We start from the raw sequence: 23,215 nt of genomic DNA on the forward strand, positions 1-23,215 counted from the left end.
ACGCATCACCTCCTCAACACAGGAGGACCTTTCCGACATATAGCGCGCGCCGTTGTCCATTCTCGTACCGGTTTTATGTACATACAGTGAGCAACGACATTCTGCTTGGTCAGTTCCATGCAATACGATCACGAGACCGCGGCGTGCGTGTGCCTACGGACTTGCACAAAGATACGACAGTCGTATATGCCTGGGTACAGGGTAGGTAGCAATGCTTACAGGCAGCCAACAGGATGGAAAGCGGGTGGTGGACGGAGGACTCGTGCGTGCATGGGCTGTTCCTGCTCGCCCGACGTGCTCGAGCCTTTGTGCCATTCCCAACAACCGTCCGGACTGCCGCGGCATTCGCCCTTGCCGACGGATAAATTTTTGCCACCCTTTTTTTGCCACCCTGCTGTCGCTCGTGAAGTCACCTTGTGTACAGTAGCCGTTCGGAACAGGCCCGTACGCCAGGCGGGTTTCCTGTCGGCGCGGATGAATTGCGGCTGACCTGGCCTGGTCAGTGAGTGGCTTGTACCTGCGACGGTACGCACGACGTATATTCCTACAGGGAGATGATTGCTTGCTTCAGCACGCACAAATGCTCCACCCAATAAAATGGGTAATATGAGAGAGATGTCACAGGATCGATCAAGGGCACACGCCATGAAGTCACCCGGCCCGACTATTCGACCATCGATCGGGCAGCGCCAGTTGCGGGCGACGGCGTAGGCGAGGCGAGGGTGAGGGTGATGGGATCTCGTGCTAGCTTGTTGACGCTTGAGCTGGATGGCGTGGTGGGTAGAGGAATCGAAGCTCAACGAATACGCACACGTATTGCATTCTACCTACGCCTTGTTGCAGCCTGCCGAGTCTACCAGTACTGGCTCGTATCAAGCGGGAGAGTGCGAGTACTAGAGCAGGCAGGAAGCCAAACAGGCAGGAGCAGCCGGATCCTCGACAATCAGCATGCTCGATGCCTCAGGACGAGAAAGCAGGCTCGATGCCTCAGGAGCAAAAGGCAGACAGGTATTGCGTATAGTAGTAGATGATCGGAAGGAAGGACGGCGAATTCACGCTCGCACAGCTCCCAACGCCGGGATAATGGCACGACGACACGATGTGAGCGTCCGTCGTCCGCACAGGCGCACATTCAAACGTGCACAGTGTTGAGCTGGAACAGTTCTGTTGTACTTACTCAGCACCTCCAGTAGCCGTTCGGAGTACATGATGCTGGTATTCTTTCGTACGACGGCACGGCATACTTACTTAGTACACCGCGTACGTATTGTACAGCCTGCTATTTGCCGGGTTGTGTACCTAGTTGTACTGTGCCTGCAGGTGGCAAATTTCGACCATGATCTCCTGGTAGGGGATGGTGCGGACGGATCCCCCGGGACTGGCACGGGCACACCCTCCGCAGCCCAGGCACCGATGCCGGGGTCGTCATGAACGGAGTAATATCACTCGAAACTAGACACATCTGCAGCTGGAGCCGAGCAAAGAGTTGCAACGAATAATGCGAACGTGTGACGGCTTGTCTGCGCGTGGTGCCACCCATTCCGTATCACGCCCTCGACGTCGCACGTACAGGCACCGTGCCGGCAAGTACTCCTGCAGCGAGAGGGGGTACCGAGTCTCGGGTATCTGTGCATGTGCGAACAAGACGGACGATTTGGGTCCAGACGTCGTCGCACTTGGACGTCGCACTTGGACCACGGACGGCGGCCGGAAGCTGTTTCACCGAGCGGTCAGGTCATCATCGTGTGTTCATACGGACCAGACTTGCCCGTCATGCTGAGACAGAAAGACGACACACAGCGTTTGCTGCAGGGGTCGTCGTCGGTGGCGCCTCTTTCTTCGCTTGCTGGCCGTTTCCAACACCACAGCAAACTGCAGGTACGCCAAGCTACCGAGTACCGAGGTGCGCAGGCAGTGCACGCCGGTCACGTACGCCGTACTGTATACCGTACCCAAGTGCGCGCACTCACTGCAAGCACAGCCGTAGGTTGGTCGTGCGGTGACTGGTGGCGTTGCTGAAGAGGGGTGGAGCGACATGATGGTGGCGATGGCCATGCCATGACGACGGCGACGGCGAGGAGGGGGATGTGGTCAAGTCAGACCAGGAGGAAACCGAGGGGGTCCATACAGAGTACCTGTACTCCGTACACGCACACACACTTGTCCACCTGCGTGCACATACTCCCCGCCCTCGTTCGAGAGAGCGGCGCTGCAGGCACTAATTATCTACAGATATCCGCACCGACACATGCACTCGACGCATGCAACAACTCGCCTGCCATGCGATGCACATTCAATCGAACAGAAGAAACAGGAAACACGCACACGCACACGCACACGCATTAAACTCCAGCACAACACACCTGCACTTGCTCGTTCTCGTACACCGTACATCCGTACGTACGGCCAGTGCGGCCTGACCGCTGCGGCGTGTCCCGTACATGTGCTTGCTGCCCGCCGTTTGTGCGCACTGGAAATACGCTGCATGTACATGTACGTGCGTGGCACAAAATACACTGTACTTGCCACCGCCATGTGTTGGCAGCATGCGTTGCTGCCTTGCTTCCCGCCACCTTGCTTGTGGCCACCAGACGCGACGCATGGGAGGCCAGCAAGTGCACTACGTGTACATTCGCCAGTTGCCCGTTCCTGAATCGATGAGCAGCGATCACCATCGGCCGTGCCGTCGTGTCGTGTTGCGCTCGCTCTCGGCTTTGTACTCTACGCACACCGGTTCTGGCTCCGCGCACCATTTCTTGCTCGTCGCAGTGCACCTCCGTCCAATCGATGACTCCCAAGTCTGCTCGGGCATGGGCTGCCTCGCCCCTCCATTGGCTGGAGTGCTCGAGGCACCCACACGTCGCCGCCCACGCTATGCCCGGATTGGCGAAGAGGAGATCAACGACGGAAGCGAGCGACTTTTCTTCTGTCACAGGCTATGAGCAAGTACTTGCGCACATGCACTTGCAAATGTGTACAGTAATACCCCGTACTGTAAGTACTTACTCCGTAATACATGTATTCTTTATTTCTCCATACTTGTCCTGTACTGTAAGTGTGCAGTACTTGTCCTTGGCCTTGGGTGCAAGTACACATTCGTACTTGGGTGTTCGGGACATGTGGATCCTGCGAGAAATGGTACTGTGTTTGTACTGCAAGCCCTGTATTGGATAGGAAAGACCTCGTCGGCTCAGACGTAGGCTGGCTGATGGTGAAGCGCCAGTTCAGAGGACAGACCGCCTCCAGGAACGTACGAGGAAGGTACACGAAATCAGGTAGTGAACCACCACCTAGCGCCTGGACTTGGGGGCCGACCAGGAGGTATCGCTTGGATGATGATGACCTGGCTCCGGAGAGGTATATCTGGCTACTGGCAGAGCTTCCGATCGTCCGGCCCCCGTACTGCGTTCCTGCCTACCTCCAGCTCGTACGTGCCTTGATGACGATTAAATCCCCCTCTGCGAGGTATATGTTTCGTAGTCGCCTGTGCGGGAAAAGTAGGTGAATTGCTGCACTCGTAGGTGTGCGTGTCCTCGTTCGCAAACTAGTCCCAAGTCCGTACCACCATTGCCCACAGGTGCACTGTGCAGTGACCAGCCAGTGACACCCACCAGACGAGGATGAGGGTCGGCCAAGCTGCTGGCCAGTGGTCGGGGCCCCTCGCCCCCTCCCCCTCTTCCCCCCTCCGGACCCCCAACGCTCGCCCCCCCGACTCGAGGCTCTCTCACTTGCTTTCCCCGGCTGCCCCCCTTCCCCTCCCTCCCTTGTCTCCTGTCTGACAGCCTGTCGTCTGGCTTGGGCCCAGACGGCAGGGGGAAGCCTCTGGCCGACGCAGGAGAGCTGACCAGCCAAGCAAACTGGCCAACTAAAAAGTACACTACATGTACGTAGTGCTGCTCCGTAATTCACTCCGTACTAGTAAATTAATGGATCATTCCGTATACTAGGTAGGTACCTGCACCAGTGTGTACCGGTGCGCACCCGCGACAAGTACTGTATTGCTCCCTAGTTGTTACTGTCCTACGGCAAGTATGTGGAGGGAGTACCTCTCGTAGCCGCGCACTAACATACAGTGCACATCGTGGGCAAGTCAGCAGGAAATGTACAGTACTTGGCTTACCGTAGTACGCATCACAACGCATGGCATTGGTAATACTAGGTACGCAAATGCGGGACGAGGCCATGAATAAAAAACCCAACGGCCCTCGCAACTTTTCCACCCTTCCTTCACTGTGCTGCAGCGTCGTCACGATGAAGTCCGAAACTACCCAGTAAGCAGCGACTCTCCGAAGTCTGCTCTGGCTCCAACATTTCTCTGCTCTCGACTCCCGTCACCATTGTTTACCCCCGCCCTTGATCCCCTCCCACCGTCATTTTCACCTCGCGCGCCGTTGCTGTTCCCCAGCGGCATTTAATCGTACTTCTTTCTGCCTGCCACCCGCACCGCCGCCCGCTCTGCTGTCAGCAGGAGAAACGCCGCTGCACTGCCACAGCCACAGCCACGACCACGGCCACAGCGCTGCACTCACGCATTGCCGAACGCACGACGGTACGGACACTGACCCACGTCCACGCTCAACGCTCGCCCGCACCGCAGACGCAAGCACCCACGCACGCAACAACCGCTGCTGGCCCAACAGGACCTGCTGGCTCAGTCTCCCACCACGGCTTCGCCTTGCCTCACCTCTTCTCGCCTTTGCCCCTTCCGACTCGGTGTGCACGCACGACGACGACTGTGCCAAACGCTGGCTTGCATCTTGGCCCTCGCCCCTCCCAGTCCCCTGATCGGATCCGCCGGTCGAAAGAAGCAGGCGGTCAGCCTGTCGGTCAGGTCAGGTACGGAGCGTGCGCTAGCTCGAATTGAATTCTCACGGATTCGCCGTTGCGGCCTACCTGCCTCAGGCTCAGACTCTTCGTCAGCCCGTCTCAGCCAAACGCCGTCTCAGCCAGCCAACCCGCCAGCCCACACCAGGTAGCCAACCAGTCAGTCAGTCTCGCTCAGATTTAGTCACCTCGCTGTCTCCGAAATCGCAAGAAGGGGCCCCCCACCCCACCCATTTGGTCCGCGCGGCAACTCTCGGTCGCCACCTGCAGGAGTCACCCACCCACCCCGCCGGTACCCACTTTGCCTCCCAAGCCTGTCACCACCTTGTACTCACTGTACTCGCTCACGCTCGTAAGTAAGTACTTACTCACCTTCTGCCTGCTGCTCGAACCATCCGCCTCGCCTCTTAGGCCACGACGCGATAAGGAGTCACCTCGCCTTGGCGGCCTCGCAATAAATACCACTATTGCCGCCAGCCGCTGCATCGTCTCGTACCTGCGTCGCTCGCTCCCTCTCATCGCGACGCGGCACCGCCGGGCAGACTCTTCCCTCACCCCGACGCCGCTTGTCCCCAGCGTAACGTATCTTTGGCGTCACACCACACGCACACACACACACACACACACTCGCACGCACACACACACGCAAACAGGCGCACACGCCCAAACACGCACACGCACCCGCAGACGGACATCCATACACGCACGCACACGCACGCACCTGCACGAACGCAACTCTACGCCTCGGCTCCCGGCTCTCAACGAACTCAACGTCTCCTTGCCGCCACCGATGGTCGTTGCTTCGTAGCCACCATCACCCTCTCCGACTCGCCTCTTTGCAGCATTTCTTCGCGATGCGTCGTGCCAGTCGCATTCATACCACTCCAGTCGCCGTCTTTGCGTTGCCTTTTCAACCTACCATCGTTCCCGTCAACTCACTCAGCCGTCGATAAACTCGTCTGAGCGGCTGCTTGGTTGCAACCTTTGACCCGGAACGTCTCTCTGGTCTGCTCGACGGTTTCCGTCCGCGTCCAGTTGGTTGACCTGGCCATCGACGGCGGCTGGAAACTCCTTCCGTCTCGACCTGAACACATCTCGAGTGGGACACGACCTGCTTGAGATAGCGCCCCTTCCTCGATCAGCATGGCGTCCCACATGCATCCTTCGCCCGTCTCCCCTCCATCCCCCATGCTCTATTCTTCTTCCGGCTCATCCTCGAACGCCGTGCCGTCGGCTTCCCTCACGTCCGAGTCGTCGGTTACCCCGTCGCAAATGTCCGACACCTCCTCCGCGTCGGCAAACACGTCCTTCTCCTCCGCTTCGGCAAACACGTCCTACTCCGACTCGTGCGACAACTACTGTCCCTCCAACTGCGTCGCCACACCTTCGGACGATGCGTCTACCTTCCGCCGCTCGCTTCTCCCCCAGGACGAAGTCTCCCTTCCCCCGGAGCAGCGGCAGAACCCGAGGCGCACCACCGCCCGCTCCCATTCCCAGCACGCCGCCCCGCCGGCTTTGGTTCGAGAGGTCGATCGCCGAGTCGGCTTCGTCGACGGCCTTGTTGGTAGGTCACGCCTGATCCCCTTCCCCGTTCGCGACGAGCGCTTAGCCTTCCTCCCTCGACAGACGCCGCTGCCCAGATGGTCGAGGCCATCTGGCCGCTCTCCTCCGTCGATGAGCTCGGCGGCAGGTCGGTCCTCCCACTGCGCACCTTCATCCAGGAGACTCTTCGCCGCGCTCGCACCAGTTACTCGACTCTCCAGGTCGCACTGTACTACTTGATTCTCATCAAACCCAGCGTTCCTTCGTACAAATCCCCCTGCACCCTCTCCGGTTCCGGCCGCGTCATCCTCTGCGGCCGCCGCATGTTCCTCGCCGCCCTCATCCTCTCTTGCAAGTACCTTCAAGACCGCAACTTTTCCGCCGGCGCGTGGAGCAGGATCTCGGGCCTCTCCGTCAGGGAGATTAACCGAAACGAGCTTGCATTTCTCTTTGCCGTCGACTGGAAGCTGCACGTCACCGATGACGTCTTCCAGCGCTGGACCGAAATCTTTCTCCGATGCACCTCGTCCTCGGCTCCGTCGCAGTCCCTCAGCTGGAAGCAGATGGCCCGCAAGCTGGACCCGGGACTGACCAACATCGACACCCTGATCCCTCGATCGTCCCCCAAGGTCACCGACCTGGCGGCCCTGGCGGTGCGGAGCATCCTGAACGCGCCCGCGGAACCACGCTCCACGCCGACGCCGCACGTCAACTCGATGTCGTGCGACGCACCCGCCTTCATGGAGCCGCAGCCCATGCGTACCTGCGGCCGCCCCGCGCCGCTGCTCAACGAGCGCCTTGCCCCCCTGGCGAGCGGATTCTTCACTCCTGCAGCGAGTGTAGCTTCGCGCACCACGGGCTTGGCCATGCCGCGGACGGACTGTGCCGGTGGTATCCAGGGGCTGGATCGGCTCCCGCACCTTGTCGCCTCGTCGCCGCAGGGCCGCTTCCCCACGGCCCGCCGAACTTCGCTGGCAAATTCCGTCTCGTCCGTCTCGTCCCCCGAATCCACGTTTTCCGCCCCGTCACGTTCGCGCTCCGCTTCCTTCTCCTCTGCCTCCTCGCTCGCTAGCGCGACCCACTGCGCCCTCAAGCCTAGTGTGCCGTCGCGATCCCGAGCGATGGAGGCGTCGGACGAAAGCGTGAGCACGAAGTCGAGTGTCCTGGCGGTGCCTCAAGCGCACCCTGGGTACCTCGTGTCGTCGGGTACGTCGCTGGATACGCGCTCGGAAGGGCGCGTCGGCGAGTTCGCCCCGGCCTCGGGAGAGGTAGGAGTCACCGTCGTCGCCCTCGACGAGCGTCAGAAGCACGATCTTGCCACCAAATCTGGTCGAAAGCGAAGCAGAAACCAATCGGCGGACACGGCGCAACATCTTGTTCGTGCTGTCGCGCCTGCCAGCGACCCTTGTACGCTGGCCTGGCTCGGCGGTGACGAGGGATCCCATGCCAACTTGTCGGAACCGCTCCTGCAAATGCGCTTCGGCGCAAGCATGGGGGCCCCTGCCAAACGAGTTTGCTACGCCGCCGGCCCTGGGGCTGTAGAGAACGTTGAGCAGAGCATCAGCTTCACGAGACGGGGAACGTGGGACAGTGCTATGGAATAGCATGCCCAAGACATGCGCCGCATGGTTCCAGTCATATTGTTCGCATGCACCGGACGCCCAAGGCAGCTCCGTTTGGCACACGACGGTATGGCACGGGTTCACTCGGTATCGTTCATTGTTTTCCCTGCCTCGTTCTTCAAAACAATTGGGGTGTACCCCCGTTTCATTGCGTGTGCTTGAGAAGCGAGGAGGACAGGAAGTCTCTCTGCCAATGGATTTTTTTTTCCGTCTTGAAAACACACTACCTGGCGCCCTTGATCATCTGCTTTTTTTCACAACGCAGAGAACTTGCAATGGTACCAAATGGCGCGCGGGACATTGCGCTGAAAATTTCATTCATGCAGCATGCATCGTTCGGTTCGGCGGGACATTTTTTCTTCCTCTGGATATTGTATGATAAAACTTAGCTTGTTAGCTTGTTCGGAGTCGGGAAACATAATTGAAGCGATATTTGCATAAAGCTTTGAATGAAACATGTGCGCACGTGCACACGACTGATTCGTAGTTTGAAAATAGCTGGGCGAAATTTCAAGAAATAGGCATGACGAACACCTGAATGTGACATATTATCCTATCCCCCTTTCGTGCAACCGGAGCGTCTGCGACTTGTTTCCGACTTTCCGCGTGTGGAACGGCGTGAACAATGGTGAGCGAAGAACCCAATAGTTGTCCCGTTGATCCCCAGCGACTAGTTTGGCACCGGACCAGATAGTTGCCGGGGGCTTCTATGTGCGGTGGCCGAGTTGTTCGCTCTGAGCTAGCAGATGGCGAGCAAGGAGAATTCGCTGGGATCTGCGCTTCCAAGACGGCTCGAGGCAGGCCAAAGGACTGAGGGTTGGAGGAGTGATGGACGAGATAGAAGACGGCTGGGGACAAGGCCAGGATGCGTTCCACCGTTTCAAGTTATGCTCGTCGGCACGAGGTTCTGAGCTGAGCCTGAGTGTATGTATGGGTGGGTGGGATTGGTCTCCGTCGAATTGTCGAGTCCATGTGAGTCGAAACGAGCACAAGTGCCACGAAAAGGTAACGAGTGACGGAGAACAAGCCGCCAGCAAGCCGATGTGGCTCATTCGTGGGGGCCACCTTGATTGACTGCCGCTGGCGAGGAGTTCTGGGATCCATGTCACAAAACTTCGTTGTGCATGCAGGTAGCTTGTCCGTCTCCATTCCGACAAAATCGTACCGGCCGTGAAGGTATAGGCCGTATCTCACCCACGTTTCCATTCAAGCTTGACGCTATAGTGGCCACCATCGTTTCTTCTGCCGGAGTGAAGATACCAGTCATCAGTACACAAGTAATACCGCCTGATACTGCACTGCAGGCAATTATAGAACTCTGCAGTGTGCACCAACGGGCGGTGAGGTTCCTGGAGGGGAGAGCTACTCAGCCAGCATTGACGGATCAAGGGAAAAAACCGAGGGCATGATGACGGGATCCATCCAGAATGCGGGCAAGTCCTTGCGATGAGCCTGCTTGGGTAGCAGAGTTCCAATCAAAGTTGGCAAGCCGCGATCGGACGACGTCTGGGGGCAGGTCTCTAAACATCCAGTCCCCCATCAAGCAGTTGCTCACGAGAGCATTAGGGGCCGCTGCGGAGAGGATGGCATTCTCGAGGCACTGCATCCTGACCTCCCACGGCGGCAAGGTCTGGCCGTCGGCATCGTAGGTGATACCCCCTCGAGTAAGCCAGAAGAGGCGGCGCAGCTTCTCATCATCCCAGGGGCCGGTGATGAGATGGATGGGCATGCGAGTGAGGGGATGGACGTCTTGTGAGTGCCATGTGGTGGGTTCGACGAAAAAGGATGGCCACTTCAGCGCTTGCTGGTAGTCAGCCTCGAAGCAGCGGCGGCTGTCGAAATGACCAAAGCCGCCTTCGCGAGAGTGGTCCCGGGAGGAGAATTGATCCAGCCATGGCGTGCAGTGGGTGTACCACCGGTCGTGCGCGTAACGGTCGGCCCAGATCTGCTGTGCTTGCAGGATGAAGTCGATCTTGACCCAAGGAAGTTCCAAGATGGCCGTCTACCACGGCCGTGTCAGCTTCATGCGGAGTGAGTGGGCGAGGCGCGGAGGACAGACCTGAAGTTGATGATCGCCGTGACAGGGGATTTTACTCTGACCCTTCGGGACTTCTTCTTCTCCGGGAACGTAGTGAACAGGCTGGGAGACGGGGATTCCAAAGCCCTGCTGCCAAGTGTCGTGGAAGGCCCAGATGAACTGGCGCAGCAAGGTAGCGGGGTGGGAAAGCTTTATGCCGATGACGGGGCTCGCACGCGGCAGGGAGAGACTGGAGCTGTAGAGCAAGATGAGCTCGAGCACTTCTGAGGGCAGGGAGTCGAGAGTCAGGCGAGGTCGGGCAGCGCGGCTGGCGACGACGGACCCGATCGTTCTCCTCTTCTTCCGCTCCGGTCGTTGCAAGATCAAGGGGACGGCGGTCTTGGCCGATGATTTTCGCTTGCCTCTGACGTGCACGGGGGTGAGGGTCATGGGAGCCGGAGGCATGCTTGCTGAGACGAGATTGGGGTAGAATTCCGTATTTACATGTCGGTGCCAGTGTTTGCAGCCCGCCTGCTAAGAGTAGGGTGATGATCTAGAGCTCAATCATGCGCAGAGTGCGTGACAGTTGATGCGGTCGATGTTGGGTCGAAGCTTGCGCCAAATGATCAGGGATTGAATATCTGGCTGTCGCATCGTGGAGGCGTGTTCTTCATAACTTTCCTCATTCCCAACTGTCGTATTCACCATGGAGGCTGATGGACACACAGGTAGATGGCCGGCGTCTAGCAGCGGAATGGTGAAGAAGACCAAGAAGACATTGATTCGAATGCTGGATGTATTTTCCGACTCTCATGCATTGCCATTTGCTGTAGGGTACTCCGTACAGAGTACGGAGTATACGTAATACTAATATTACTCGGTCACGCACCTGTGCTGTGTACAGTACGGTATTAATACAGCACTGCGTACGGAGTACTAGGTACTAGGTACTAAGGCTTGCGATGAACATGTACAGTACCTACAGTACAGTAGGTCGTAGCACAAGTATTTACTTGTACTGTACGTACACCTAAGACTGAAGCTGCTTGTAGTGCCTATTTGCACTGTAATACAGAGTATTCAAGTATACACCTCAAGTATGGTAGGTACTTGTACCACTGCAAGTAAGTAAGTAGTATGTGCCAACTTGGAGTTCTTTAGGCTCTGATACTCCGTGCCACTACGGACTGTACACAAGTCAGTACTTACCCTCTCCTCCGTACTGTAGTTGTACTAGAGTTATTAGGTAGGTACATGTACTTGTACATACTGGATATGTGCAAGTCTTACTACAGTATGTGCTGCCTGGAACCACTGTACTGTACTGTACTCTGTACTCCAAAGTCCTTCCACTGGTCCGTTTGTGTCCTTCATGTAAGTACAGTACACGGAAGTAAGTACATGAATAAGTACTTACTAGGTACTTTAAGTACATGCACTTGTAAGTATGGAGTACTCCATACAATATCGTACTATGCCGTACGGAGTACTCCGCGATTATTTCTCCAAGGATACGATCGAGACGTTTTGCAGATGCATCTTTTTTTGATGCTACGATATTGACTCCACGCACGGTTCTTCTGTCGTAGCTGCACACCACATACGACGGCCTCCATGCCACTCCATCGCCACCTTGCTGCTGCCAGATTGCCGTGATGCAGCCAGCCTTGCGACCGCCTGCGCCGTCCCGCAGCCTGCTCCGCTTCCTGCGCTCCCAGACCGAAGCCGCATTCTCTGGTGGGCGTGGTGCTGCGTTTGAGCCGTCGCCACGCTGTCGACGAGCAGCGATACGCCAGACCCCGACCTGTACGACAACACCGTGCGTGCGGCCGTCCAGGTTGCCTCTTGGAAGTCCGCCGCGGGCCCTCGGCAGCGCCGGCGCGAAGACGCCGAGGCTGAGGCTCGCCTTCTGCACCACCGCCGCTCTCCGAAAGCCCGAGACGGACCGGTTGAAGGCGGCGGGCGAGCCGACATGGCAGGAGAGATTGTGGGGAAGCACGGTCAAGAAGGGCGCGAAGCTGCTCAAACCAGACGACCTTCCGTCGCATGAAAATTTCGACAACTCGGGCTCGTCCATGTTCAACAGCCGGCGTGTCATGGCCGCCAAGGCGATGCTGGAGCCTCGACTGCGATGCACCGAGGTCGACGAAGACGGCAAGGTTATACTGGTAGACGGCGAGTTCAAAAAGACGGAGCTCATTGCCAAAGTAAGCAGTAGCAGCAGCGGACGGACGGACAGAGAGTCCGCCCACCGTCAAGCTTCCACCCCCCCTCGGGTGCCCCTATCTCCTCTCCCTGGCTGTCGGGGAGGTTTGCGAAGGAGGTTGCTGACGGTTCGAATAGTTTGGCCTGCTGCCCCGAGACCTGCGAAAGATCGACTCGTCCAACTTGCCTCACATCCTCGTCCGGCCGTCGGCCATTCTGCTCAACCTGCTGCATCTGAAGGTCCTCATCAAGCACAACCGCGTTCTCCTCTTCGACGTGTACGGCTCCAAGACGTCGTACCCGCAGTCGGCCTTCATGTACGACCTGCAGGGCAAGCTGCAGCAGAAGCCGTCCCAGGGCTCGAACGGGCTGCCCTACGAATTCCGCGCTCTCGAGGCCGTCCTGACTTCGGTCACGTCCGAGATGGAGGCCGACTTCGAAGCCGTGCGGGAGCCGGTGATGCAGATCCTCAGCGAGCTCGAGGACGACATCGACAGGGAGCAGCTGCGCATCCTTCTCATCCTGTCCAAGCGCGTGAGCACGTTTGAGCAGAAGGCGAAGCTCGTCCGCGACGCCATCGAGGAGCTGCTCGAGGCAGACGACGACCTCGGCGACATGTACCTCACGGAGAAGCAGCACGACCTCTACAGGGGCACCGACGACCACACCGAGGTGGAGATGCTTCTCGAGTCGTACCACAAGCTCACCGACGAGATCGTGCAGGAGGCGGGCAATCTGGTGTCCGGAATCCGCAACACCGAGGAGATGTACGTACACGCACGCGCGCCCAGAGCGGGTGAAAGCTGACGGAGTCCAGCGTGCGCGCCATCCTCGACGCCAACCGCAACTCGCTCATGCTCTTGGAACTCAAGTTTAGCGTCGGCACGCTCGGCCTCGCCATGGGCACCTTCCTCGCCGGCCTCTACGGCATGAACCTCGAGAACTTCATCGAGGAGACCAACTGGGGCTTCAGCACCGTTACCGGCTTGTCGTCGGCCATCTCGCTCATCGTCTGCTGGTACGGACTGAGCAAGCTGCGCAAGGTGCAGCGGCTCAAGATGATGAGCAACGAGCGACCGCACATGCCGCGAGGGCTGTCGTACCGCGACGACGGCGCCCTCGGCCTGCTGGACTCGAGGAACAAGGAGATGCTGCGACGTGCGCACCTGCAGCGGGCCATGGCCACCAAGAAGAGCTGGTTTCCCTTTTGGAGGTGAGGGAGGATGGGGGGGGACGACGGCACACGTCGGGATGGAAGGAAGGGCGGATCCGGATATGATACCCCTGGGGAAAGACCATGCAGATTCGGCACTGTCTCGAGCGGAAAGCTACTTGTTCAGCCCATGGCATGGAAGTACGGCAGCCAGAGCGGCAGTTGTGTGAAAGGCAAGTATATCCCATCGACGACGACGACGATGCAGAACGCATGGAGGCGATGATGCTTCTCGGGCAAGTGAGGCCTCCCTGCCAACATTGTCACCGGCTGGTCGACGAAGCTCCGAGACTACAACACGTCACTGGGACCCTCCGTCCCGAGACAGGCGTAAAGGTTCCTGCATTAGAACACCATGCCTCGGAATGTTTGCCGTCACTTCTCTCCTCCGTATCGTAAACTTGCATGCTCTCAGGGTGGCTGAACGTCGAACGCAATGGATAGGTCGACGGAGGTTATGGCCCGGGTCCCCACATACGTCAGGTGTGTCTGCACGGTGACGCCACCGGACCTGTTTGCCGCGCCCCCTTTCGGGGGCTGTCCCGGAAGGTGGAACCGTCAGTTACGGGCAGGCACCCGCTGCCGGAGAGAATGCGCCGGTTGAGCGGGATCGACCTGCACACGATCCAACCTCTCACTCCTTTACCTTCACGGTTCGGCACGCGGGTAAGTAGATTACAAGTCATTGCCGCGTTACTGCCTCCGTAATGGTGCTTTCTCTGCCACGTGTCAGGGGCGCGTGACGTCACGGGCCCAAGCAGCCAACCAGTCTAGAGCCTGTCAGAACCTTGTGAACCTTTTCAACCACCTTGTTGTTCAGGTTGGAGAGGAGGCAGGCGGGATGCAAAACGTATATTTAAGAGGTGGTGCCTGTAACCAGGTTACAGATCCAATGATGCCCATGCCCATTCTGCGCATCGAAGGACGATCCACACATCAGCACCAACCTACATCCCGTCCTCACCTTTGTTCTCCTCCCAGTCAAACACGAATATCTACGGAACAGAATCACAACTTTCGTCAACAGATAAAAGTGCACATCGATCATGGGTGGCATACTATCCTGCGTAGGCATCCTCGAGAGCCATCCATGCATCAGAACGCGGTTAACATGCTTCCACGCAGATCCAATCGGCCATGGCCACCATCGGCAGCTGTATCATGGCCGTCATCAGCGGCATCGGCGGTATCCTGCAGGCCATTATTAGCGGCATCGTCTCCTTCTGCGGCATCATCGTCTCTTTCGTCACATGTGGCTACTGCGGCCGTCGGCATGGGGCTGGCGGCCGTCGCATGCATACGCGTACGCGTCGGAGCCGCATTTAGACACCATATAGTCGTTGGACCAACGATGGCCAGCCGCTCAGTTGGGTCGTCTACGCCGGTTCGTGGACGGCTCGAGTCGCGGGTGGCATTTGAGGTGGCATTTCTGATACCCACTGGCGCTGGCTCGACATCGCTCAACAATACCCCCTTGGCATAAACTGTAGCAGTCACAAAACGAAATCGGATTGTTTCGATCGGTTCTCCGTTTATTCCTTCGTAAACTTTGTGCCCTGCCTAGTCTTCCTCCTCCATGACGTTGCGACGGAAGAAGCCGTCGATGGCCTTGGCTGCTGTCTTTCCCACCAGCGGCTCGAGCTCCTTTTCGTCCATGTTCGCCACCTCTCTCAAGTTCGTCGTCTCGAGCACGAGGTTCTTGATATTCTTCGGCGTCACGCCCGGAACGATGGCCAGCATCTCTTGCGGCTCTCGGTTAAAGGCCTGGTCCTCGGCCTGCATGTCCTTGTCGAGGCCGGCTTGCACCGCCGCGATCGGGTCCGGCTCGTCCTCCTGCGTCTTCAGCGACTCGAATATCTCGGCCGTCTGGTACGGCGACGACGACCAGATGATGCGCAGCTTCGGGAAGGCGAGCGTCAGGAGGACGAGCTTGGACTGGAGGTCGGACGAGACGTTGGTCGGCGCCACGCTGCTGAGGCTCCCGGACAGGTCGGCGAAGGGCTCGAGCGTGAAGGACTTGTTCTGGTCAAACTCGATCAGCAGCATCGGGCTGCGGTAGTGCTGAAACATCGTTTCCGCCTGGCTGTACAGCCGGCCGTCCTTGAAGGAGGAGATCAGGTCCGTCACCGACTTGCGCTCGACGCAGATGTTGGGCGACAGGATGTAGTCGCCGACGGTGAGCATGCACGGGACGATGATCATCGACCGCCCGTGGAGCAGCGACGGCAGCGACGACCTAAACTCCCGCACGTCGACGACGACGCGTGGTGGTTGCGCCGTCGCCGCCAGCCGGCCGCCGCCAGCGATCCTCGTGTTGACGGTGCGGAGAAAGGCTTCCTGGGCATCCTCGGGGCCTTGGCCGTCGGCCGTCATGACCAGCGACATGCTCGCCCGCTCGCGGATGAGCTTCGTGAACGCGTCCTTTTCGCGCCGGACGGAGGAGAGGTAGCGTTGCTCCTCGACGGATCCTCCGTAATACATGAAGTAGACCCTCACATTTCTGTCGTTGTGCGACGACCGGTAGACCTCGACGCGACGGATGAAGGACGCGTCCGGTTCATACATGATGATGTAGCGCGGCTTGACCTCCTCCAGCACGTGCTCGTCCTGGTCCCCGTCGTATGCATGGACGACGACGAGGTCCTGGCAGTCGTAGAGGTGAAAGTAGTCCTCCATATCCTCGAGCGGATCGGCACCACCAATCTCCGCCTTCTGCTGCGCCTCGGCCTCCGTCATCTGCACCTCGGCCAAGAGATCGGCAACCTCGGCGGGCTTCTCAAAGTACTGCGCGATCACTCCGTTCGCCGCTCGGCCGGCCGAGAGGGCCACGTTTCCGCCGCCTCGGACCCTCCGTCTCTTGCTCGGCGGTGCCCTGCCGGCGCGCGTGCCGTCTCCGTGTCCGGGCCGGCCGTCGACGGCGCTGTTGAGGGCCTTCTGGTTCTCCTGGAAGAGTGTGGCGCTGACTTGGGCAAACTGCTTCTTCCAGATGAGGTAGTTCCGAAGTCGCCTCCTCATGAAGAAGGCTGCCGACGGCTTGTGGGCTTCTTCTCCGTCGTCGTCGTCGTCGTCGACCGGATGCTCCGTCGTCGGCTTCACATGCATCGTCTGCAAAAAGTCCCGCAGCTGCCTGCAAGTGTCGGTGTTCGAACACATCATCAGAATGGTCCCGCTCGAGTCGTCCCTCGTCGGGGGCTCAAAGTAGAGGTCTCGGTCAATCTCGTCCAGAACGTCTGCCAGGAGCGCCCACTTCGGAAGCTCCTCGAGCGCCGGTTCGAGGTGATCGATGCTGCCGGTTCGGGAGACGGTGCTCGGGTTGGCCGAGTAGACGCGCCTTCGGGCCGTGTCGAAGATGACCTGGGCGGCGTCGAGGAAGAGCCAGGGGGACTGGGATTGACGGGTCGAGCCAGGAGGGGGAGAGTGCGCGGCGTGAATGGTGTCGAGGTGCTGCAGGAAGGAGACGGCATCGTAGGTGAGAAGATTGTTGAGGAGGGCGCGGAGCACGGTGAGGTCGTTGACGATCTGCCGCGTCTTCCAGCTGACGCGATGCCAGTTGGGGTCCAGCTGGCGGCGAACGATGACGTCAAAGTTCTTGAGCAAGGCGCTGTCGAGGTTCCAGTCGTCCATCTCGAGGCCCGTGCTCCCCTTCTTGAGCTCGTGGATGCTGACCTCGACGCACTCCATGATGGCGTTTTGTATTTCCTTCATGGAATCCGTCATCGGGACCTCGAGCTCGATAACTTCGGCCTTTCTCTTTCCCTCGAGCGACTGGGCGACGGTGAGGTGGAACCGTGGCCACAGCGAGGCCTTTCTGAGGAACAAGTTTCGCATCATCGTCGCCAGGGGTGAGAAGCCGGCGGCAAAGGGGTCGGGGTTGTCGGAAAAGGCCTTGAGGAAGCCGACCTTGTTCTTCTGGCGGTAGACGCGAAGGATGAAGGCCTCGAGTGACGTGGCCACGACGCGGTCTGCGTGGAGGAGGACGAGACCGGTGATGGTGACGGGATCGAGAAGACCGGTGAGCAGGTCGACGACGAGGATGCGGGAGGTGATGCTGAAGATGCCCCCGGCGGCGTACATCTTCTCGCGGGCACCGACGGTTTGAAAGTCGGTATTCACAACGGTCAAGCCGCGGGCGTTGGGAGTCGCGCTGATGGCTGCGTGCTCGGCCAGGGCTTCGCCGATCCAGCCGTTTTCCCGTTCCTCGGCGCCGACGATGACGAGGAGATTGTTGCCGGCGGCATCGTACGAGTGGAGAAGGTTGGTGACGATGCGCATCTGGCCGAGGCCACGGGCGAGGATGACGAGCTCATCTTCGGACCGGAGTTCCTGGAAGAGGTTCTGCTGATACTCCTGTGGCGGGTTAGGGACGAATGGGCTTGGCCGGTGAATGGAACGAAGGATGGGTGGGCAGGATCCTACCAGGGGTAGCGAGAGCTTCACTGGTTGCGGCGCATTGCTTGCCGACATGCAGGGCTCGCTTGTCGAGTTGAGATGGTCTTGTTGAGCAAGGCAAGGCGATGCTGGCAGGATGAAGCTAGCTTGGGAGTGCTGGGAGGTGCATGTAGCTATTCGGAGCAGTCGCTATCATTACAGCGCGCTTGCAGCAATCCTAGCGGGGAGCAAGGTACCCCTTAGGCTAATGATGAACGACGGCCCACTCTGACTGTACTGGCCTGGACCTACTGTAGTTGCGAGTATGGTGACCCTGCAGGCACTAACCTCGGTCGTCATAGGGGACAGCACGAGCGCTGCGAGCACTGTAGGTGAAGAGCCACAGGAACGGCGTTGCAACCTGCTTCGATCTCAGTTGACCTACTAGGTATGTAGTTATGATTATTAGCACCGAGCACAAGTAAGATGCCAGTTCCTACCTACTAACCTAGTATTCACTTGCCTCGCCTCTTGCCGGCCTGCTCGTTACTTGGGCTCACGGGCGGTTGCTCGATCTGAAGTCGGCCGGCCAGCATCCATGCACAGTAGGTTCAACTGTTCAGGCGAAGATGATGGCCTCAGTGTGAATGAATCATACATTGGCCGTGCAGTGCCTGCTTTGCCTCCATGACAAGTACGTACTGTGCAATCTGTACGTGTTTGCGGGTGCCTGCTCCGTGCCGTCATGTACCGGGCAGCTTCGGCGGAAACGTGACTCAAGCCAATACGTCATTCGTTGCACGTCATCCGAGGGCACAGTTCAAGTAGTCCAGACTCGCCATCTGCTCTCAAACGAACTTTGTCCCCGTCCTTGACACCTCCTTTGACACCGTTAACACGCACACACACACACCCTCCCTCTCTCGCTCTCTCACTCCCTCTCTATCCTTCCTCTCTATCCTTCCTCTCTATCCTTCCTCTCTATCCTTCCTCTCTATCCCTCCCTCTCTCTCGCATTACACACACGCATACAGACGCAAACATTGGTACCCCGTCCTCTCGAACTCATCACCAGCCAACACCTGCATACTCAAGTGCATCTTTGATCTTTCCTCGTCCGTCGTGCAGCATGGATTCTGGCAAGGACCAGCAGAAGAAGGAGGTACGCGTCCATGCTCCGAAACGAGCACATCCACACTCCTATGGGTCCTTGTACCGAACAAGACGCACAGCGGCTAATGCAGAGTTGGCAGGGAGAGAATCAATTCTCCATCCAACCCATCAAGGACAAAATCGACGCCAAAGCTGCTCCGTTCCTCGCTCATCCTGGCCCGCCCAGGACCAAGGAGATGCCCGAGCAAGAGGGCAGCAAGGAGGACCGCCAGGCGCGAAAGGAGGCCTTGAACAAATAATAACTATCCGACAATGACGGTTGTGCTACCGACGATGCGTTGACAAAGGGATGGCGCCAGCATGAATGCCGTCATGGAGGGAACACAAGGAGGCGGACGAGACGGTCCAAAGCATGCTACTACGGGCGAACAATCATTGTCCATCCGGGATTGGCAACCGTTACCATCCATGCACTGGAAAGGTAGCGAGATCTCGGGTGAGCAGCATCAAACTGTCGGAACCTTCTCGCTCGTTTAACTAGACAGTCCGACAAAGAGTCCTGTTCGTTGTCACCCTGCTTAGGCAGGTATCGAAATGTACTTGGGTGTGATGATAATAGAGCACGCACCAGGACAAGTACAGGTATTACTGCGCGCAGGGTACATGTACTGTACATGTGGTGAGGGGTTCGCGCTCGCTCAAGGACCCGCATCGTTGCGCGGCTGTGCGGCTGTGCCTCCCCCTCAACCCTGCCGACCAATGGAGACGAGTAGATGTAGCGCTGGCACGGAGCACTTGGCACTGTACATGTACATGCTAGGTATCAATTTCTTGTTGGTGGGTACTAGATAGGCAGCGCTCCTGCAAGTACATTTCGCCTACGCATAGGTACCTTAGTACTCAGTACTCAAAGCCTAATCCTTACTGTACGTAATAGCAGTAGACGTACTCCGTACAACAGTCCAGGTGTAGTACATGTACAGTATGTACTCCGTACCTACCCCGGCTTAGGCTGCGATTCCGCTGGTGGTTCCTGTGGAAGCCTGACACTAGCTCGGGCCCTTGGCGATGGTCTAGCGCCTACAGTACCTCGTTCTATCGTCATCTGCACAGTACCCTACCAGAGGTGCTCGCACATGCTCGGAGCCCAAACTGCTCCACCGCCGCTGCTGGAGTGGCCACTGCACCACTCCGTGCTACGATCGCCTTCGTTGACGGATCACCAACGAGCGTCGACACACTCGTCGCCACAATCACCTACAGCAGGTCCTATCCGCAAAGACTCCCTGCCGGTCGACGTAGCAGCACCCGCTCGTGCTGTTCCGGAAACCATTGTTGGCTCCGTCGCCCGCTCCGTATCCCAGCACAAGGGGCGGTCACCGACTCCTCGGAACTGCTCGGCGGCACTCCATTCGCCCTCGCCCTGTCGGTCCATCACGCCGGCTGCCTCCAGAGCCGCGGGACTGTTGCCTGATCCGAGCGACGACGTCGCCTTGGGGCACAGACATTGACTCTCGCGTGCACACGAGCGCCGCAGACTCTTCATTGCCTGGGTTGGCCTGTTCATCGAAACGAAGTCGGCATCATGCCTTCCATCCTCAACGACGAGGACAAGGATACGGTCAAACGGTTCGTACCGAAGCAGTCCAACAAAATCCAAGCCGTCGCCGTCGCGAGGCTCTACGTTGCCTACCCGAATCGTTCGAAATGGAACTACACAGGCCTGCAGGGTGCCGTCGTCCTCGCCAATGACCTCGTCGGCAACACCTACTGGCTGAAGATGGTCGACATATCGGTACGTGAGCCTGCATTCATGACCACTGCGTACGGCCCTGAGGCTAACGGCGTCCTCTCTTCGCCGCTCCTCAGCCCTCGGCACGGGGAGTTGTCTGGGACCAGGAGATTTTCGATAGCTGGGCCTACAACCAGGACAGAACCTTCTTCCACACCTTCGAGCTCGAGGACTGCCTGGCCGGCCTGAGCTTTGTCGACGAGAAAGAGGCGAAGCAGTTCAAGAAGAAGATGGACGAGCGCGAAAAGAACGCGAGCCGGGCGACGCGCTCCACCCCCTTCGGCGGCAGCGGAGGCGCGCAACCGACGCACAAGCACAGCCTGCTCGGCGGCCTGTTCCATCGTCACTCGTCAGCACCGTCGCCTTCCCACGCGCCTCAAGCGGGTGCCCGCCCCTCTCTGTCGCAAGCGTCGTCGATACCATCGCTGAACCAGGGGGACGGCCTGTCACCTTCGGAGTTTGCCTTGCTCGATACTTTCGATCCGCTATGGCGGGAACACTTCGGCCAAGACCTTCGAGACAAGGGGCTGACGGATGATTTTATACGAGACAACCAGGAATTCATCGTCGACTTTCTGAGAGAGGAGCAGGCGAAGATGGGTCAGCAGAGGAGATCGCCTTCCTCTGCACACTCCGGGCCTCACGCGCCGCCTCCTCCGCCACCGACGAACGGCAACGGGCGCGCTCCTCCGCCACCACCCCCGGGTGCGGCGACGGCGACTTCGCCAACCTCGGCGAGAAGAGGTGTCCCCCCCCCTCCGCCTCCGGCCCCGAGAAGATCTGGAAAGTCGGAACAGGCACTACGGGAACCTAGCCCTCCGGCAGAGCTCCCATCCCACCGGCCCAGGTTTAACGCTCCGCCTCCTCTTCCAGAGGCTGGCAGGTTCGCGCACGTGGAAAAAGCAAGGCCGGCAGTCGCCGACAATCCCGGACCTCCACCGCCGCCGAGACCGGCCAAGACGCCCCTCGATGGCGAGAACGGCGGTCCCAAGTTCCACGCCCCTCCTCCTTTCACGGGCCAGCGTCTCCCGCCGCCTACGCCAAACAGGAGCCCCGTACCGCCGCCTCCGCCGCCTCGCAGCAACGACCATCACGGCGCCATGGCGGCGCACCCGGCCGCACCTCCTCCGCTGCCACCCAAGGTCGCAAACCGAAATTCTCCGCCGCCGCTGCCGCCGCCCGGTACGAGGCCTGCCCCCCCTCCGATTGCCATGGACGTGCCGCCGCCGCCTCCGCCTCCGCTGCCTTCGTCGAACCGGCCCCCCCCTTGCCGTCGTCGAGTGCCCCTCCACCACCGCCGATGCTGTCTCCAACCCCCGGTGGTCCACCACCACCGCCGCCACCGATGCTGTCTCCAACTCCTGGAGGTCCTCCTCCGCCGCCGCCAATGTCGTCTCCGACTCCTGGTGGTCCTCCGCCGCCCCCGCCGCTTCCCCCTCCATCGATGCCACCTTTGTCCGGAGCGGTCCCTCCTCCACCACCCCCTCCGCCGACGTTGCCAACGACTGGAGGTGGTCCGCCTCCGCCTCCTCCGCCTCCGCCGCCGGCCCCGAATCGGGATTCGGGTTACTCTTCCAGCGTACCTGCTCCGGCGTTGCCGGGCGCGGACAAGGGCCGATCGGCGATGCTGGGCGATATTCAGAAAGCAGGCGGAATCGGCTCTCTCAAGAAGGTCGATCGATCGCAGATCCGAGACCGAAGCTCCGTACAGGTCGGAGGCAGCAGCGATACCGGACCTCACGGAAGTGGCCTCCCGCCCGCTGGCGTTGTTCCCGGCAGTGGCGGCGGTGGCGGCATGGCCGACGCGCTGGCGGCAGCGCTGCAGAAGAGAAAGGAGAAAGTCAGCAAGAGCGGCAAGTATACCCGTCGGCGAGCGATTCTGGCCAAGGCTAACTTGCGGCAACAGACGATGAGGACGATGATGACGACTGGTAAGCTGTTCGCAGTAGCATGTTCTGGAGGAGCGGGACGAGCGTATGCCGCCTCGGTCCCAGTGGTCGGGCAGTGGCCATGGCCACGCGACGGCACGGATTTATGCGGGTCCCGGTGCCCTCTACGGGCCGGAACGGTGACGATACCGTTTGGAGAGCACGATTGGAGGTCTGCACGCTCGCGTCGCCGACCTTCACGGCGCCGCATCCGGCCCGGCCTTGTTGTACGTGGGCAACGAGTTGGGAGTCTGGATGCACCTCGTCGTGCCTGTTCCGTGGACGCGCAGCCAGCCACCTGTAGGATACCGCACAGGAGGGACAGGAAGCGAGCAATACAGCAGTATACAAAAGATGCATCTCTTGTTCTATCACGTAACATGGTGCGCGACGCCCGATTGATGCAGGTCCTCTTGATTGCACGCGCGGATAGAGAAGACAAGACTTGGACAACAACCTGACGAGCCGTGACGTCTCTCCCACCACGGCCGTCTACCATTCGCCCCAGATACTGTCGTGGGACCGGTCGAGCCTTGGGGCCCGAGGGTTTGAGAGAGAAGACAGCGTACGATCCCCGGCCGAGCGGGCAGG

General features: G+C 59.2%; 7 protein-coding genes across 7 annotated transcripts; 5 read left to right on the plus strand and 2 right to left on the minus strand.

Annotated features, from left to right (window-relative positions):
- Window positions 1–5,967: 5,967 nt before the first annotated feature.
- Window positions 5,968–7,970, plus strand: DCS_00913 (uncharacterized protein; the record flags this gene model as incomplete). The annotated part of the gene is made up of 2 exons (XM_040798248.1): window positions 5,968–6,388; window positions 6,451–7,970. 2 exons carry the CDS (start codon window positions 5,968–5,970, stop codon window positions 7,968–7,970), a joined length of 1,941 nt encoding a protein of 646 aa, XP_040659131.1.
- Window positions 7,971–9,372: 1,402 nt separating this feature from the next.
- DCS_00914 (uncharacterized protein) lies at window positions 9,373–10,470 on the minus strand (the record flags this gene model as incomplete). The annotated part of the gene is made up of 2 exons (XM_040798249.1): window positions 9,373–9,990; window positions 10,048–10,470. 2 exons carry the CDS (start codon window positions 10,468–10,470, stop codon window positions 9,373–9,375), a joined length of 1,041 nt encoding a protein of 346 aa, XP_040659132.1.
- Window positions 10,471–11,660: 1,190 nt separating this feature from the next.
- DCS_00915 (inner membrane magnesium transporter MRS2 precursor) lies at window positions 11,661–13,427 on the plus strand (the record flags this gene model as incomplete). The annotated part of the gene is made up of 3 exons (XM_040798250.1): window positions 11,661–12,212; window positions 12,349–12,977; window positions 13,028–13,427. The coding sequence occupies 3 exons, from the start codon at window positions 11,661–11,663 to the stop codon at window positions 13,425–13,427; spliced, it is 1,581 nt and encodes a 526-aa protein (XP_040659133.1).
- Window positions 13,428–14,560: 1,133 nt separating this feature from the next.
- DCS_00916 (uncharacterized protein) lies at window positions 14,561–14,749 on the plus strand (the record flags this gene model as incomplete). Its single annotated transcript, XM_040798251.1, has 1 exon — window positions 14,561–14,749. The coding sequence occupies one exon, from the start codon at window positions 14,561–14,563 to the stop codon at window positions 14,747–14,749; it is 189 nt and encodes a 62-aa protein (XP_040659134.1).
- A 234-nt stretch (window positions 14,750–14,983) lies between these two features.
- On the minus strand, window positions 14,984–17,887 carry DCS_00917 (MUS38-like protein; the record flags this gene model as incomplete). The annotated part of the gene is made up of 2 exons (XM_040798252.1): window positions 14,984–17,770; window positions 17,840–17,887. The coding sequence occupies 2 exons, from the start codon at window positions 17,885–17,887 to the stop codon at window positions 14,984–14,986; spliced, it is 2,835 nt and encodes a 944-aa protein (XP_040659135.1).
- A 1,033-nt stretch (window positions 17,888–18,920) lies between these two features.
- On the plus strand, window positions 18,921–19,203 carry DCS_00918 (uncharacterized protein; the record flags this gene model as incomplete). The annotated part of the gene is made up of 2 exons (XM_040798253.1): window positions 18,921–18,953; window positions 19,045–19,203. 2 exons carry the CDS (start codon window positions 18,921–18,923, stop codon window positions 19,201–19,203), a joined length of 192 nt encoding a protein of 63 aa, XP_040659136.1.
- Window positions 19,204–20,489: 1,286 nt separating this feature from the next.
- On the plus strand, window positions 20,490–22,609 carry DCS_00919 (uncharacterized protein; the record flags this gene model as incomplete). The annotated part of the gene is made up of 2 exons (XM_040798254.1): window positions 20,490–20,699; window positions 20,774–22,609. The coding sequence occupies 2 exons, from the start codon at window positions 20,490–20,492 to the stop codon at window positions 22,607–22,609; spliced, it is 2,046 nt and encodes a 681-aa protein (XP_040659137.1).
- Window positions 22,610–23,215: the final 606 nt, after the last annotated feature.

Source organism: Drechmeria coniospora, chromosome 01 (genome assembly GCF_001625195.1).
Source record: "Drechmeria coniospora strain ARSEF 6962 chromosome 01, whole genome shotgun sequence".
Taxonomy (NCBI): domain Eukaryota; kingdom Fungi; phylum Ascomycota; class Sordariomycetes; order Hypocreales; family Ophiocordycipitaceae; genus Drechmeria; species Drechmeria coniospora.